General features: G+C 38.1%; 1 protein-coding gene across 1 annotated transcript; it reads right to left on the reverse strand.

Moving 5' to 3' along the window:
* Nucleotides 1-6,945: 6,945 nt before the first annotated feature.
* On the reverse strand, nt 6,946-14,881 carry LOC104857837. The gene is made up of 4 exons (XM_010617917.1): nt 14,841-14,881; nt 14,490-14,713; nt 9,142-9,328; nt 6,946-7,096 (listed from the first exon to the last, which is right to left on the reverse strand). Exons 1-4 carry the CDS (start codon nt 14,879-14,881, stop codon nt 6,946-6,948), a joined length of 603 nt encoding a protein of 200 aa, XP_010616219.1.
* Nucleotides 14,882-17,270: the final 2,389 nt, after the last annotated feature.

Below are 17,270 nucleotides of genomic sequence, written 5' to 3' on the forward strand. Positions count from 1 at the left end.
GTAAGCATGATTTTGACAATGGACTAGGGGCTTGGAGAACTCCTTCTGGGAGTGACATTTTAGTCTGAGGCCCTTTGGACCATAAGTCAGAGTGATAAAGGAGGGAAAAGAAGAAATCACTTTACCTAGAAACTATATCAGACTTAATTTAACCATCTTAAGAGAAAACTGAATTCTTGGCACAAGTTTCATCCACATCCAGATTCTAGTATGAGGGAATGAAATGTGAAAGGGGAAAAAAAATGAAATGTGACTTTAAAAGAGCTAATCCTGGATAATTAATTACCGTGATTTCTCAGTTAACTTGATAAAGAAGGTGTGGTTTTTTAAATAAAATAGAGCACACCTCAGCCATAAAGAATGAGAAACTGGAGACATTTGTAGCTTAAGTTGGTACAAATTGAGGGCATGATCTTAAGTGAAATTAATAGAACACACATGTGTAAGTATCACATAGTTTTTCTGGTGTGATAAACTAAAAGTGTAAATAAGGATCAAAATGTAGAATTGATATTGTGTAATAGGAAGAAAAAGTCTAAAGGTGTTGAGGAAATTCGAGTGGTAGAGGAATCAGAAGAAGGGAAAAAAATAAGAGAAAAGGAAAAAATGGAAACAAAGTCTTTGTAAATCGGGAAGGGTGGAGGGGGTAAAGGGAGGTCAGGGGAATGGGGAAAAAAATAACAACCAAGATACATCATGTAAATGTACAAGATCCCAATGATGAATGTAACTGTATTGTATACTTGAAATGTACCAATAAAAATATGTTATCTAAAAAACCTAAATTCTCAATATATATTCCATATATATGAGAATAGAACAGAATTTTCCAATGGATAAAATTTATTATGCATGCATATAATTTTTCCTAAAGCCCAATTTTCTAGTCATTCAGCATCAGGAAATGGTCGAGAATTAAAGCACAGCTACAAAAGAAGGGGTGCCCTTAAATGGATAAGCCCTCCTCCCCTGCAACATGACTAAAGCAGAAGTCAAAAGCATATAGCCAAACTTCAACTGGAGAAAGCAAAATAAGGAGGCACAGTGCTCCAGAATTGTCTCAAATAAAAAGCCAGAAATTTTAGGACTTTCCTATTATTATTGCCCAGTTCTGCCCTATCAAAGTTAAGTAAACTTAAAATTATATAAATATATTAATTTGCTCTCAAACTGTTGCCATTGAAACAAGGTGAATTTTATTAATATCAATTATCTACCCATGTTGAATCTTATTCAAAAGAGAGAAAACAAATCAGTAACTGGAATTTGCTTGTATCTGTTACACATCCAAGTAATTGCTATGCTTGTAATAGCTTTGAAAAGGCCTATTTTCCTGATTATAGCTGTTAGTAAGTGAAAATGTTTACATTTCACAAGTATGTTAAGAAATTCAAAAGTCCTAATTTTCAGAAAGTAATATCAAATTATTCATTTACTCATTAGCATTTAAGAGGCAATTTACATTTGCTTGCTGCTGGCAGATAAATGTTATCATTTTCTTAGCCTCCATCGCCTTAATTCTGCTCTGATCTTTATAATTCCTTCCTTGTATGAACTTTGGGTTTGTCCTACTCTTCTTTTTCTAGAAGCTTGAGGTTCAGTATCAGGTTGTTTAATTGAGCTTGCTCTATTTTATTAACATGAATATTAACTGCTATGAATTTCCCTCATAAGACTGCTTTCATAAGATTGCTCTCATAAGATTGTCCCTTAGTTTCTGATATGTTGTATTGTCATTGTCATTTAATTGTAGAAATTGTCTGATCTCTTCTTTAATTTCCTCTGTGACCCACTGATTATTCAGGAGTGTGTTCTTTAATTTCCATGTGTTTATGAAATTCCTGCAGTCCTTTGCTATTGATCTCCAATTTCATCACACTATGGTCTGATAATTTACATGGGATAGCTTTAATTCCTTTACACTTACTTAAACATGTTCTATGAGTGAGTATGAGGTCTATTATGGATAATGACCCATGTGCAGTTGAAAAGAATGTGTATTCTGATTTTGTGGGGTAGAACACTCTGAAAACATCTGTTAAGTTCATTTGTTCCAAAGTTTGATTGAGTTCTAGTTAGTATTTCATTGTTTGTTTTCTGTCTAGTTGATCTATCTACTTGTCACAGTGGGATATTGAAGTTCTCCACCACTACTGTAATAGTGTTTATTCGATTTTTTTCATGTCTATTATTATTTATTTAATATCATTGGGTGCAGTAATATTCGGTGCATATATATTCATGATTTCTGTTGGATTTTTCACTTTACAAGGATGTAGTGTCCTTCTTCATCCCTCTTAATCAGTGTTGGTTTGAAACCTATTTGATCTACAAATAGAATAGCTGTTCATGCTTTTTTTTTCTGGTTTCTGTCTCATGAAGTATTGTTTTCCACCCTTTAACTTTCAGTCTATGAGTTTCTTTTTGAATTAAGTCAATTTCTTATATGCAGCACATTGTTGGATCTTGCTTCTTGACCCATTCTGCCAGTCTATTTCTTTTGATTGGTGAATTCAGACCATTAACATTTATTATTACAACTGATATGCATTGACTTATCCATGTCATGACTTTTTTCTTTTTGTTGGATTCTCCCACTTTGCATTTAATTTTTTGCTGTTCCTGATGGATTCATTCTCCTGGGCTTCCTGTGGTTGTGATCCTCATTGTCTTTTCCTAGGACACTCTCTAAAATTTTTTGGAGTCCTAATTTAGTATCCATGAAGTTCTTTGGGTGCTCTTTCTCATGAAAGTATCTGATTTCTCCATCAATTTTGAAAGATAGTTTTGCAGGGTACATCAGTCTGGGTTGGAGGTTGTTTTCCTTTAGAGCCTGAAATACATCACCCCAAGCTCTTCTTGCCTTGAGCCTATGTGTTGAGAAGTCTGCAGTACTTCTGATGGACTTTCCTTTGTATGTGATTTGTTTATTTTCTCTAACTTCTTGTACAATTTTGTCCATTGGGTTTCTGGAATCTTAACTATTATATGCTTAGGTGTATTTTTTTTTCATCATGGTTAGTTGGAGTCCTATATGCCTCACTTATCTGTATGTCAAGTTCTTTTTCCTGCTTGGGAAGTTTTCTGCCATTACTTCTGTGAACACTTTTTTTTTAATGTCATTTACACTCTCTCCTGTATTTTCATTGATTCCAATCAGTCTTATGTTATTCCTCTTTTCATCGTCTAGTAGCTGCTGGATTGATTTGTCATGGTCCCTTACTATTTTTTAGAAATTTTTCTAGGCCAGAAATTTAGCTTAGTGGTTCTGCCACCTGCCTCACAAGCAGAGGGACCTGAGTTTGATCAGAGTACTAGAAAGAAAGAAAGAAGGAGAGAGAGAGAGAAAGAGAGAGAGAGAGAGAGAGAGAGTGAAAGAAAGAAAGAAAAGAAATTTTTCTTTTTCCTGATCACCAATTGAAAACCTATTTTCTATATCTGAAATTTTGTCCTCACACTGGCTCATTCTGCCGCATAAACTCTCAATTGAGTTTTTAATCTCCTGGAAATCTGTCTGCATCTGTTTTATGGATTACATTTGTTTCCTATGTTGGGATTCCATCATGTTCCTCAGCTCTTCTATTTTGTTAAATCTATATCGGCTCTAGATTTATTAATCATGTCTTGCACTGTGGGCATAATCTCTGCTGTTATCTGCGAAATTATTTCTGATTTCATTTTTTCCAGGTCCTCCCCCATTGCCAATTCAGGGAGTCCAGATAATTGAGTAACAGATTTTTCCACCTCATATCACTTTGGGGTTTCCTTAGGTGATCTGGAAGTCTGGTTTTGAGACTTGTTTACGTGTCTTCTCATTTCAACAGAGACAGCCTGCTTTGCCTTTGTTGAGGCAACTTTTTGCTTATCCAGTGGGCTTTAATTCTCAGCAAGCCACCAAGCACCCTTTTCTCTGCTGCTCACCAGTGCACCAATTCAGAATTGTGGCCTTCTGGATCCCTAAGCTGACCTGTTGTCTGGGTGGGCTTCTGGCTGGGGCCTGTGCACACTGGGACGGTATCTAGGTGTGCCTCGGGCTATGGCCTGCCCCACCTACATAGCTGTTGTCTGAGAGGGCCTTTGCCTGGGGACTCTGTACCCCAGTCCCTAGTGTCTGAGCAGGCTTCCGGCTATCATCTCAGCACACTTACCGATGATAGCGCAAGCCTCTGGCTGTTGCTTGTGCACCTGTACAGCTCTTTTCCAGATGGGCCCTTGGCTTGGGCTTGGGTGCCCAAGTTGCTGGTGTCAAGGCAGGTGCCTGGCTAGACCTGCCTGAAGCCACACTGCTCTGGTCCACATTGCTGCTCCCTGGTATCTGCATGCACTTACTGATGGTATCAGGGCTGGCCTCGGCCTAATGATTGTGAGCCCATGCAGCTCTTTTTCAGGCAGGGTGTTGGCTTGGGCCTGTGTGCTCAAGTGGCTGGGATCAGGGTGGGGCCCTGGCTGGACCTGCCACACTGCTGCTGGCTGAGATTTACTTTGATTTTCTATTTTGTTTTGGTTTTTTGGCAAGCTGTAGAATTTTTTTTCCCTTGGGGATCAAACTCAGGACCTTGAACTTGCAAGGCAGGCAGCAGCATCACTGAGCTAAATCTCCAGCCCAACCTGTAGAATTCTTAATGTGGATGAAAACAAAGCATCCTTTCATATTTTCTAAAGCATCCTCTTTATAAGAAAAACACTACTCTTTAGCTCTGAATAAATAATAAAACTAGATTGTCATACTATCAAATGATCTCTCTCTCTCTCTTACTTCTGATTGATTTCTCAAGTGCTTGTGCTTAGTGAAATATATAATTGGGAATATTTTTGACATTTTAATTTTAGGCCAAAAATTTGCCTTCATGATCATGGTCTTCATTCCTCCCTTTCCTAATTTATCTTTATAATATGGGAAAGAATGTCTACCAGAAGTGTTGCATCACTTACTCTTTTCTAATTTTTCCTCAAGTTTTAATAATGTTATCTTCATCAAGAATTAACATGATTCCACTGCCTGCCTCACAAGCGCAAGGACCCAAGTTCGATCCCTGGTACTGAAAAAAAGAATTAACATGAAGTAGGTGCTTTCTAACAAAACAGTGACTGTATTCTGATCTGTTATGACTGTTTATAGCCCACATAATTGCCAAAAGATTGCTCTGACCTGGAGATATGATGTAGTCCACATATTTTAGGTAAGGAAGGAACCTGAAAGAGCTGAATTCCAATTCTGTAGGTGACTCAGCTAATTGCCTTTGAGGCACAAATGTAATGTGGAACATTTTGTCTGTGAAATCCTATGTTTAAGGGAACTGTCTATTTTCTTCAAAGTTATGTCTAGCTTGTACTAAACTATGCTAAATTAAAATTATTCATTTTAGTTTTAATATTTGGAAATTATCTTTAATCTAAGATTCGGACTATGTATGAGGAGTACTTCAATTTGGATCGTCTCAACTCTGACCACATTTTGGTGGGGGAGCGAAATTTGACTAGGTTGCAGTTCTAGAAACACTGTTTAATTATATTTCATGAATTAATAGGAAACTATTTTAAAAGTTATAAATCATAATGAAATTGAAATATTATTTTTAAAACTATATTAATGTAAGATAAAATTCTCCCATTTTCAGTACAATAAACAGCCTTTTTAAAAGAATTTCAGATGTGGTTTTTCTATAAAATGGAATATTACTCAGCCATAAAGAACGAGAAAATAGATTCATTCATAGGAAAATGGATACATATTGAAGATATACTCCTAAGTGAAATAAATAAGGCACACATGTGTAAATACCGAATAGTTTCTCTGCTATGAATATTCTGCAATAATACAGAAGATCCTAATAAGATTACTGACATTTAGAAGTGGGAAGAAAGGAGCTAAAGGTGTAGGGAAGGTGGGATGGGTAGGGGAAGGGTAATAGGGGAAAAGAAAAAAATGTGAGAAAATGAAAACATGGAAATGAAGTGTTTGTAAAGGTGGAGGGGAGGAGGGTGTGAAGGGAGGGCAGGGACGAGGGGAAAAAATGAGAACCAAGACCTGTCATGTAGAGGTACAAGATCCCAATAATGAATGTAACTGTACTGTATCCCTAAAATGTACCAATAAACTCAAATAAAGCTGAAAAAAATATAAATAAATAAAAGAATTTCGTTATAGAAATAAGTTTTAAAATTGAATCTAGAGTTCAGGTTATAATCAGTACACACTAGACAGTTTTATTGCAGTACCTCTGTTATAATCATGTCCAAATGATATTTCCCATAAAACTGTGAGTTCTTTCAAAATCAGTCAAGGCAGCACACCTTGCCCATAGTTTAAGTCCAGTAAATGCACATTGAGTAACTGAATTAATGAGTGAGCCCTGTAAGCAACAATTTCCAGAGCTGTGAACCTAGACTAGCAATCCAAGAATAGGCAAGGAATGAATATCCCAGAATCAGAACTTTTCTTTAAACTCTTTCCTTTATGGTCATTAAAATATGAAGGCATGAAAATCAACAGGTCTCAGACAAAACTGATCATCAAAATCACTCTACAAGCTTTTTGAATTCGTATTTTAAAAAAACAAAAACAAAGCATGAGATTTGGGTTCCCTGGACCACTTGTGGAACTTTGGAATTCACATTACCAAGTTTAACAGCCACAGTCTATGCTATGTGATTGCAGGATCCCTGAAGAAAGCTCTCAGCAGAACAGCTCTTCTTCATAGCTGCCTTAATTTACCATATGGGGGAGTCTTTCCTTTGAAATAAAAAAGTTGACACTGAAAAAAGGCTGAAAAGCAAATCATTATAATTAACATAATTTTGCCAGAGATCTAACTGGTCCTGATTTTCCTCTGTGAAGTTTAAACTGGGTAATACGCTAAAGAAAATGACTTGACCAAACTGCTAGAGATTCATGATTCTCCCACTTTACCATACTAAAATGTTGGTTCAAGTATCAGATGTAAGTTACAGTTCAACTAAAATACACTTGAGATAGATGGAAACTAAGTGCTGATGGCCCCGCTTCATCATAAAAATCTGTTCACCGTGTTCAGTTAGAGAAGAATGCCGCTTCCCGGTCGCATCTTTCACCCCGAGGATGAATCTAATCTTCATCCTACTGAGGCAATAAATCAAGAGTAGATACCAATAACTCTGGCTTTCTTAAGATTCTATTAATTTTCATTTCTTCATCAGTGAGTCACTGTTTTCTAATTCTCACATCACCTCAATAAGTATTTGAAAAAAAAAAAAAACTTCACTCAGTAATAAAAGAAAATGGTGCCTGCCTGAACTGCTTCCTTTAAATTACTGTTGACCCCTGAAAATGCGCCAAAGCTGTCCTCGTTAGTTTCCAGGAGCTGTAAAAGCAGCTGTTCCAGAGATGTGCTGAGCTCTTAATGACATCACAGGGGCATTTTAACTAGCGGGCTCCAGCTTTCCATTTCCATCCTGCAAAGCAGTGGTCCTCATAGGAAGAAGTCATCTTAGTGGGCATCTCATTCAATTCTTCTATTGTGTAGATAAATGTAAATTCAAGGAGATAAAATAAATTGACTAAGGCTACATAGCAAACCAGGGCAGTGTGAGGGTAAAGTAATCACACTCAGTCCAAGACACTTCCTCTGTCTACAATTAATCTGAAAATGGCTCAGACCATTCGCTGTATAATAACTGCAAAGCAGAGAGGAGAGATGTATGCGCCCACAGTAGGTTGACAAGTGATTCCATTTGATCAAAATGATGGCTTTTTTGCTCACTGAATGAAAATAGGACTTGCATGTTGAAAAGAAGGTAAGTTATTCAAAAATCTGTTTACCAAATTCATTTCCAAAGCACGCAGGGCACAATAGTTTTAGTGGACTTTATTGTGACTGGAAAGTATCTCCCTTAGGGTAACTTTATAGAGCTCATTTTTTTCTGTTGAAAAAAGACTTAATGAGGCTCTTGATTCCAGGAATTTAAGTGGACGGCCCCATCCTGATCCCAACCTCATCAAATGTCAATATATTTTAGTTATAGTCATGAAGTTCCCAAGATGTTTCTAAAGATTTCATAACTCACTGAAATTTTTACTAGACTTTATAATGGATGTTAAAACATTTGCTTCCTTACAGAATAATTACAGACCGTAATAGGAACACATTCAGTGGAAAGCTGTAGACAGTTCAGAGATTTGATATTTTTCATTTAAAGATGCACTAATAGTTTTATCGCAAAAGGCAGCTGCACTTAAGAAATGATAGAACGATTTCCCATGGGCTCTTCAATCATATTTGCCATAAGTAAAACAACTCTTATAATATATTTTAAAGCTTTCTTTTCTTATGCAGTACACCCAACTATAAAAATTAGGAAGTCCATTATAAACTTTCCCCTCTACCCCTGAAAATAAAGGCAGGTATAGAAATGTGAAATGATCAATTCTTTTCTAAATGAAACATGCATGGATTTTTGAAAGTTCTACAAGTAATTCATAACTTTCTTATGTAAGATATATTTACCTATCCTCTCCCAAAACTCACTAAAATTACATGAAAAAATTAAAATTATAAACCCACAGGACAAAGAGACAGGAAGCTAAAATGACTGCAGGCAGGAAATATCAATGAAACCTTGAAAGATGAGGAGCAGATGGGCAAATTATAACTGTTATGGATCAGAAGCAAGAATGGGAGCCTCAAGTCCCGCCAAGGGAAAAGCAAGAAAGGCAAGTTACTGCATGGGCAGAACACCGGAAAGACTTGAAAGCCAAATGAATCAGAAGAATGAAGGGGCAAGAAATGGGGCTGAGCAAAACTCAGTGAGAGGACTACAAGGAATAAAATCCCAAATCCAACCTCCCATCGCACGTGGTCAAGCAGCTGCTACATTTTCCATCACTCTGGAAAGATGAAGAACACACAAGTGCTAGAGAAACTAAACCAGCGAGGCTCAAGCCTCTGAGGCAATAGTAACAGTGACTGAGAGCAGCACATTGAACTGAACCACTGGAGGACCAGTACGAATCTGCACCGCCCCACGTGAGAAAACTGCATCCTCCTTCTCCCCTCTCCGCTCCTGCTAGTGCTGGCTGTCGGGGTATGCAGACAATGCAGGGTACTTTGCTGCTCTATTCTCCAGAGTAATTCCCTCAAAATAATAAGAAACATCTCAGCTTACCTCTGCTTTGTGTCATCTGGAACCTCATCTGGTGCAGCTCTCCGTGGCTGAAGGCTTGGACATTTCAGAGGTCGATGGGCTTCTCTTTTTCCTTTTTCACATTGCCAGCTTAGGCTTTCCCACAGCCTAGCACTCAGGACAGCCAGGCATCTTACACGGTGACTCTGGGTTCCAAGAGCAACTGGTCCTAGAGATCATCAATAATATAAATTGGTATAACACACAGGCGATGCACAAAGGATACAACATCAGCTAGTCCATTTCTGCCAAAATACAGGACTGAAATTCAGCCATAAGGAAACAGACACACCCAAACCCAGTAACAGGCAATGAAACAACTGTACTACACACTTGAAAACGTAAGTATCAAGAAACAAAGCAAAATGATAAGCGGTCTCAAAACACACAAAAAAACATGTTCTAGGGCTGCTGGAACAAATTACCAGAGTAATACTGATTTAACCCTGAAAATGTGGCATAACTGTATCGTGAGGACGGGAAACACGGTTGTTTGGGCTTGGGCTGTCCAGAGAACGACTCCCTATTTTACCAACCGGAAGTCAACGTATATAGGGAAATTTGGTAAGTGGTATAACAACATGTTGCTTTCAAATGTGGAAGTAAATTTCAAGAAAAAAATAACTAAACAAATTAATAATGGTTACCACTAATGGGAAGAATATTTCATGAGAAGTATTTCATTAGCTATTAAATACTATTTTTTCTTCAAAGTGTTGTGATTCTAGATGACTTTCAAACTGATATATATATATATATACTAATATGTATATATATATAAACTAATATGTATATATATATATATAAAACTATGTATACAGTCCATTGTGCGACTATTTCATTATGTGCTACATGAATAAATAGATCAGCATTTAATTTATCTTTGTTCATCTTGTGTTTCTTGAGAATAAATTTTTGGCCTTGAAACCATGATACAGGAGGAACGCATTTTACTTTTTAAATATTTTGATACATATTTCTAAAATGTGCTCTAGAAAGTTTATTCCAACATGCTGTACTAAAGGCACTGTACGAAAGTGCTTATTTCACAAGAGTTTCTACAAACTCTTTAAATTTTTCCAGATATTAGACTAAAGCAAATCAAAAGATAAAGGCATTATTTCTTTTCAATTTGCATTTCAATAATTAGTCTGATTATATGTATTACCTTTTTGAGAAATGTCTCTTCATTTCCTTTACTCGTTTATCAAACAAGCTGTCTTTCTGTTCTAAATCCATAACCACTCTACATATTAACATAATCTTGTGAGGGTCACTATTAGAAAACTTTTCATATTTTGTTTTTTGTCTTCTTAAGTTTGTCTGTGACATTTCATCTTGTAGCTGCACATTTATATTTAAAGCCTTTTAATTTATTTTTATTTGATACTTTTTCTTTTTATGGTTTCTGCTTTAATAAGACTGTGCTGTCTTGTTATAAATTTTTTGTATTCATGCCAAATGCTTCAATTTAGTCCACTGTAAAGGAAGAAGGAAAAGTATTTTAATTCAGGAAATTTCTTGATCAGATTTATATAAATCAATATAGTGGTTTTCTTCAGAGAACCTTAAATTTTTTGACATTGTCCCCCTCAAGAGGTGAAATATATATTTCCTCTCTTTTAATCTGGCCAGGTTTGTGGTTGCTTCAACAAACACAGATTGAGAAAATGGAGTCATTTCCAAGACCAAGTCACACAAGGCCACAAATTTCCACCTGCTTCTCTTTGTCTGTTCTCCCTGGAATAAGCCAAAGTCCACGGGAAGATTCCAATGACACCATCTTGGAGAGGTCACAGTGGCTTCCCCTATCTACACTCATGGCCTTCTAACTGTCCCTGCTGAGAAAGCAGCCAGGTGAGTAAGGGATGATTCCACCTTCCAGGTATTTGAAATACCCTTGATTGTTGAAGTACTCCCAAGTGAGGCTCCAAACACCAGAGAACAGGGACTCATCCGCCGTTCTGTGCCTTCTCCAAATTCCTGACTTCAAATCCATGACTATAATACAGTGACCTCTGCTTGTGAGTAATACTACTCACAAGGTGATTATCTACAGGCTCAAAAAACTAGCATAATCACTCTAGCAACAAGTAGACAATAAATTAGAAAAGAGTAAAAAGTGAAGTCCAAGTAAAGGACAATCATCAAGGAGTGACACGAGAAGCCAGACAGGTCTGAAGAGAACACGTGAGTCCATCAAGAGTTCAGAAGGTGAATTGAATATATATATATATATATATATACACACACACACACACACACACACACACATGAATAATGAAATATAACCTTTGTAAACTGATGTATCAAGATGATACGGTGTTATCAGAATAACCCTATTTAGAACATGAGCTCATGACTAAATTATGAACAAAAAAAGTAATTTTCTTCCCAACAGTTACATTTCTTAATGATCATGCATTCTTCCAGGATGATTTTAAAGCCATCTCTTTTGTAGTCAGGACTTACTTAGGGGCCAGGAAGGTTAAAAACGAAAAAAGAAACTTTGACTGGATCTATGACAAAGGCACCCATCTTAGTAACAGAAATATCACACAAGCATTGCAATGAAAGAATTTAAGGGTTACTCTTCATCCACTGAGAAGCAAAGTATCTTCAGATCAAAGGATAGCAGGCATTACAGAAGCAGCATAACACTGGGTCATCAAAACAGATGCAACTGTTTTGGGAGTGAAAGAAAAAGACGGATTTGGTAACATCCTAAAGACACCTGAAGAGTTTTTAACCTAACCCACTGAACTGATTTAATCACTATTTGGGGGTTTCTTGTTTCTCTGTGTAACACTTCATCCCGAGGCCAGCTTGACTGGATGGGGAAACATCCAGCAGATTAGTGAACCACACTTCTGAGTGTGTCTGGGGATTTTCTAGAATGACTAGCGTGTCAGCCAGCATAGAGGGATGTCCTCTTTGTGGGTGGCACCATGGAATTACCTACAGCCCAGATGGAATGAAAATTAGGAGGAAATTGGCCTGCATTTGAAAAGGCCCCTTCTGTCTGAGTGGGTGCTGGTCTTCTTGCGTCCATCACCTGTGCACATCACAATGCAGCTTCTCTCAGCCTTTCGTGCCTTTGCACTCACACCAGTGAATTTCCAGGGAGCACCCAGGCCTCAAACCTTGGTCCATGGGCCCTAGATCCATATTTCTCAGCACGCACAAAACTAAAATCAAAATGGATCAAAGACCTACATATTAGAACAGAAACACTTAACCTGCTGGAAGACAAAAATAGATAATACTCTTGAACACATAGGCACAGGCAAAAGCTTTCTGAACAAAACACTGGTTGCACAAAAATAATACCAAGAATCGAGAAAACAGATCACATCAAATGAAAAATCTTCTGCACATCAAAGGAAACCACCCACAGAGTCGAGAGACAACCCACAGAATGGGAAAAAAAATTGCCAGCCACTTCTTAGACACAGGACTAATATGTAGAACATGCAAAAAAATTCAAAAGACTTAGACCCCTCAAATTAAGACTCAAATTAAAAGTGGGCATGGTCCCAAAAGAGTTCAAGATATGATACCACAGTGATGTATGCACACTCATGTTTATAGCAGCGCAATTCATAATCGCTAACTCTTGGAAATAGCTTCTATGCCTTTCAACAGCTGAATAGATATAGAAAATGTGGTGTTTATACACAATCGAGCACTGCTCTGTCATAAAGAAGGATACACTTGAGTCATTTGTAGGGAAATAGTTGCACCTTGAGGCTGTAACGTTAAGGGAATCGACTCAGACACACAATCTTCAATATCACACTGAAATTTTGGATGCCACTGCACTCTTTCTTGCTGGTCCTTGCCTCCCTTGCCTGCAATAGGCCGTTTCATCCACATGGTGCTCCTCAGTTTCATCCGCATTGCCATGAGTGACATCTTTTGAAGAAGGCTGGATAGTATTCAGCTGTGTATATATTCTACATCCCCCCTTTTGTGCGGTGCTAGGGATTGAACCCAGGGCCTTCATACTGAGCCACATCCCCAGCCCCTTAGAATTGTTCACTTTGAGACAGTTCTTGTTAAATGTCTAAATTGCTCAGGCTAAGCTCAAACTTGCCATCCTCCTGCCTCTGCCTTTTAGAGTGCTAGGATCACATACACGTGCCACACATCAGCCCATCTTCTCCTGATCTACTCATTTATTGGAGGGACTCGGGTTAATTCATACCCTGGCTATTGCGAATAGTGCAAGAGTGACCCATGTTGTGGAGCTTTTCCCCTGTGTTTTCTTCTAGTAACGTTACAGTTTTTGGTGTTACACTTAAGTCTTTTAAACAATGTGTGTTGATTTTTGTATGTAGTATAAAATGAGGACTCACCGGGTGTGGTGGTGCATGCCTGTAATCCCAGCACTCAAGAGGCTGAGGCAGAAGGATCGCTGTGTGTTCAAGACCAGCCTGGGCTACATAGTGAGTTCCAGGTCAGTCCCAATTACATAGTGAGACCCTGTCTCAAAAAAAAAAAAAAAAAAAAAAAAAAAAAAAGAGGACCCAATCTGCATGCAGATATCCCAAGGCCTCTTTTTTTCATTTTCATTTTTATTAGTACACACTGAAGTATGTAATGGTAACATTCATCATGGGGAGTTGGTACATGCTCATAACACCTCTTAATCCTTTTTCATCCATCTCTTGTCTACACTGGAAGGCAGAACAGACAGCTTCTGTAGCCAGACTGCAGAGATCAAATCCTAGCTCTTCCTTACTAGCTGTAGAGCTGGGATAAATAGGATATTTGTAAGACCACAAGAGAATCTGGGAAAGGTATTAAATCGGGATCTGATCCGGGTGTGGTAGCACACCCTTGTAATCCCAGCACTCGGGAGGCTGAGGCAGGAGGATCTCGCTGTGAGTTTGAGACCAGCCTGGACTACATAGTGAGTTCCAGGTAAGCCTCAGCTACATAGTGAGATCCTGTCTCAAAAACAAACAAACAAAAAAAAAATCAGGATCTGATATATAACCGCACACTAAGTGTTAGCTCTCATTGTACACTATAGATTGTCATTTTAGAGGTAGCATAACCCAAAATGGTGATGCAGAACTTAAAATAATGAAGCAGAACTTACAATGTGTGGCTTTGACAATGGAGAGGCTTCCATATGGCTCCAACAGATGGATTGCTGCCTTCAGGAAGTTGAAATGCAGGGCAGGTAAGGGTCGATAGATCTGGGGAGGAGTTTACATTCCCTTCTGGAGCTCCAGTGCCACTGACTTGGGCTGACAGAACGAACATACAATAGTACTAATAACTGAGGAATATTTAGGAGGAAAAGCTCTATTTTAATTTACCTTTCCCTTTGCAGATTTTTCTTGCATTTGAGTACTTGAAAATCACAGGGTTTAACTTATCCACCTGACAAAAGTCCAAAGCTATTAGTTTAAAAGGAAATTGTCCATGTTTCTGAGGTGTCTGGCTGGCTCGGTGCCAGAACAGTCTCCTCCGTGCAGTCCCGCCAGGCACGCGAGCACACTGCCCAAGCCAGCTGGCATCAGCGCGCGGCTCTGTCCTTATACTGAAATAGGAGCCCGAAGTGCTTTGTCGTTAAATATCGTGCAAATCAGTTCGTTATGACCTCAGACGTGTCTGGGACACGTGTCACAAAGTTACAATGGAATGAATATACTCATTGAACTTAGCACCTCGGTATAGCAACATCTACACCCAGGGGCACACTGAGCATGATACCGGAAGCGGGATGACAAGAGAATTATTTCCGGTCGGGGCCTCGTGTCGGGTTAATGTGATTCTGTCTACTTGATTAATTATGTCATTTCCCTTTATGGGCATTCGTTCCACAAATATTTATCTCGTGTCATTTCTGTAGGAGGCATGTGCTAGTTGCCATCAAGGATAAGTGATACAGATGAGGGTCAAACTTTCTGGTTCGGAACTTGTCTCCGTGGGAAAGAAAGACAGGTATATTCATTAAAAACCGGAATGCATACGTGATAGTACTGCAGAAGAAACAACTGATCCCAGCTGAGACTCATACAGACGACATAAAGGTCAAAGTGACTCACAGAACTTTTGAAGGAGTCCTCAAACGTTATTGCAAATTTCTAGCTTGTACAACAAAGCTCTGTGTTGCCCAGCGCTATGTCAGATTCATATATTTTTAAATGCTGCTTAAAAAGTAGCCTCAGTCTTCCTCGATCTTTGTTAGACATCAGCTTAAAATCAGGAGCTGGTACCTTTTCTTTATAAATTTGATTTGGATTTTTAATATTGTATTTATTTTATCCAGACAGAATGATCTCTCATCCCATACATGTAAAAAGTTATTGATTATATCAAAATACAGCATGTAAATGTTTACAGTAAATATTATTAATATTGGATTTTCCTTGCCAAACATTAATTTCTGTTTTCTTACAAATTATGCCTTCAAATTTTTTTGTTATCAAATTTTTAAAACCCAATCTGTAGTTCATCTCTTTTATCATGAGATTTAAGAAAAAAAAAAATCCCAAAAGATCCCACAATGGATGGACTTCTGCTCCCATTAAGTCATAGTCTGAGCCCATTCTCCTCTTTTTATTTTTTTCGCCCAGTCCCAAGTTTATTTAGTCTATATCAGTGTGGGATGTGCCAACTGTTTCTGCAGTTTTGCTGCACAAAGGCAACACTTACAGACACCACTTATTCTATGCTGAGGGACACCCTTCCTTCCTTTTCAGAGATTACGCTTCACAATCTCATGACCTCTTACAGACAGCACTTAGGTGGATAAGCACAAATCCATTCTTCCCCAGTCACAGGATTCCAGAGTCTTACAAGTGAACACTGTACCGCTCCCAGAAGCAACTGACATGTGGAATTCTGTGCATTGCACACGCTAACCTAGTTTTATTATCTAGAAAGGTTTTAAAGATTTCAACCCGATGTCAGTCTTTGATGTCACCTATAAAATCTACTTCAACAGCATAATTGCTTTTCATTTAACAAATTCTGGCAGAGCAAGTAGAATCTTGATTTTCCAATTCCCACTGTCAACTGCCACGTTCATGTAAAAAAAAAAAAAAAATGAGTTTTTTTCTTTCCCTTGACTCAAAAACCAAAATCAAAATTCAATCAGACAGCTCTATTTTATCAAGGAAAGAAACAATGCTCCCAAAGGGAGTAGAGGTGGACTTCCCAAACTTAATGAACTTAGAATTCCCAAATATCCTAAGTGAATAATGAAATTTTGTAATACATAATTAGAAATATCAACTATGTTAAATATTTTTTTGATAATGAAACTTACAGGGAACAAATAGAAAGATGAATCTGCATTTGCTCCCAGTCATGCCTGGAAAATGAATTAGTAGCTGAATAGTTTTGCCATCAGCACTCTGGTGTGAAATTATGCCCAAAGGATTCCCCATGTGCAGGCGTCCAGAAAAAGTATCCAAAGTGCTGCTGTTCCCTCAGACTAAGGGGTTTCAAAGCTGCTGTAGCCCAGTCCTCACTTTCTTCCACACAAAACACTGGTGAGAACAGCTCTCCTCTCTGCCAGCCTCATAAAGTGAAGGTCTACCCAATAGATTTGCAAACAAGTTTTAACTGGCACTAATGAAAAACATTGCACACTCGGTCTTCTACAAAGCACCAACCTCCCTCACCGAGTAGAACGGTACGGCTGGTGCTGCTTTGATTGCCAGTCACTGAGGACATGACCTGCAAAGGTATCTCTCACTCTCTTTGCTTCTCTCTCTGCTTCCTCACACAGCTCTCTTCCGTCCTCTGTCTTGCCATTTCTGCCGCAGTGCAGACCAGCCACAGACTGAATCTACTGAAACTACACAACAACAAAAAACTTCTTCTAGCGGGGGATTTAGCTTAGTGGTGCTGCCGCCTGCTTCATAAGTGCAAGGTCCAGAGTTTGATCCCCGGTACCAAAAAAAAAAAAAAATTTCTTCTTTAAGTTGTGGGTGTCAGGTATTTTGTCCCATGGACAGAAAAATGAATATTAGACCTTCTCAGTCCTGATTTTTATTAAAATGGTAAATAAAATAATGTGTTAGCAAAGAAAAACAACAAATGTAGTGATAATTCTGAAATAATTGCCATTATGGAAAAAGGCGATA

This window comes from Fukomys damarensis, unplaced genomic scaffold (genome assembly GCF_012274545.1).
Source record: "Fukomys damarensis isolate Sample0158 unplaced genomic scaffold, DMR_v1.0_HiC HiC_scaffold_27, whole genome shotgun sequence".
Classification (NCBI taxonomy): Eukaryota; Metazoa; Chordata; class Mammalia; order Rodentia; family Bathyergidae; genus Fukomys; species Fukomys damarensis.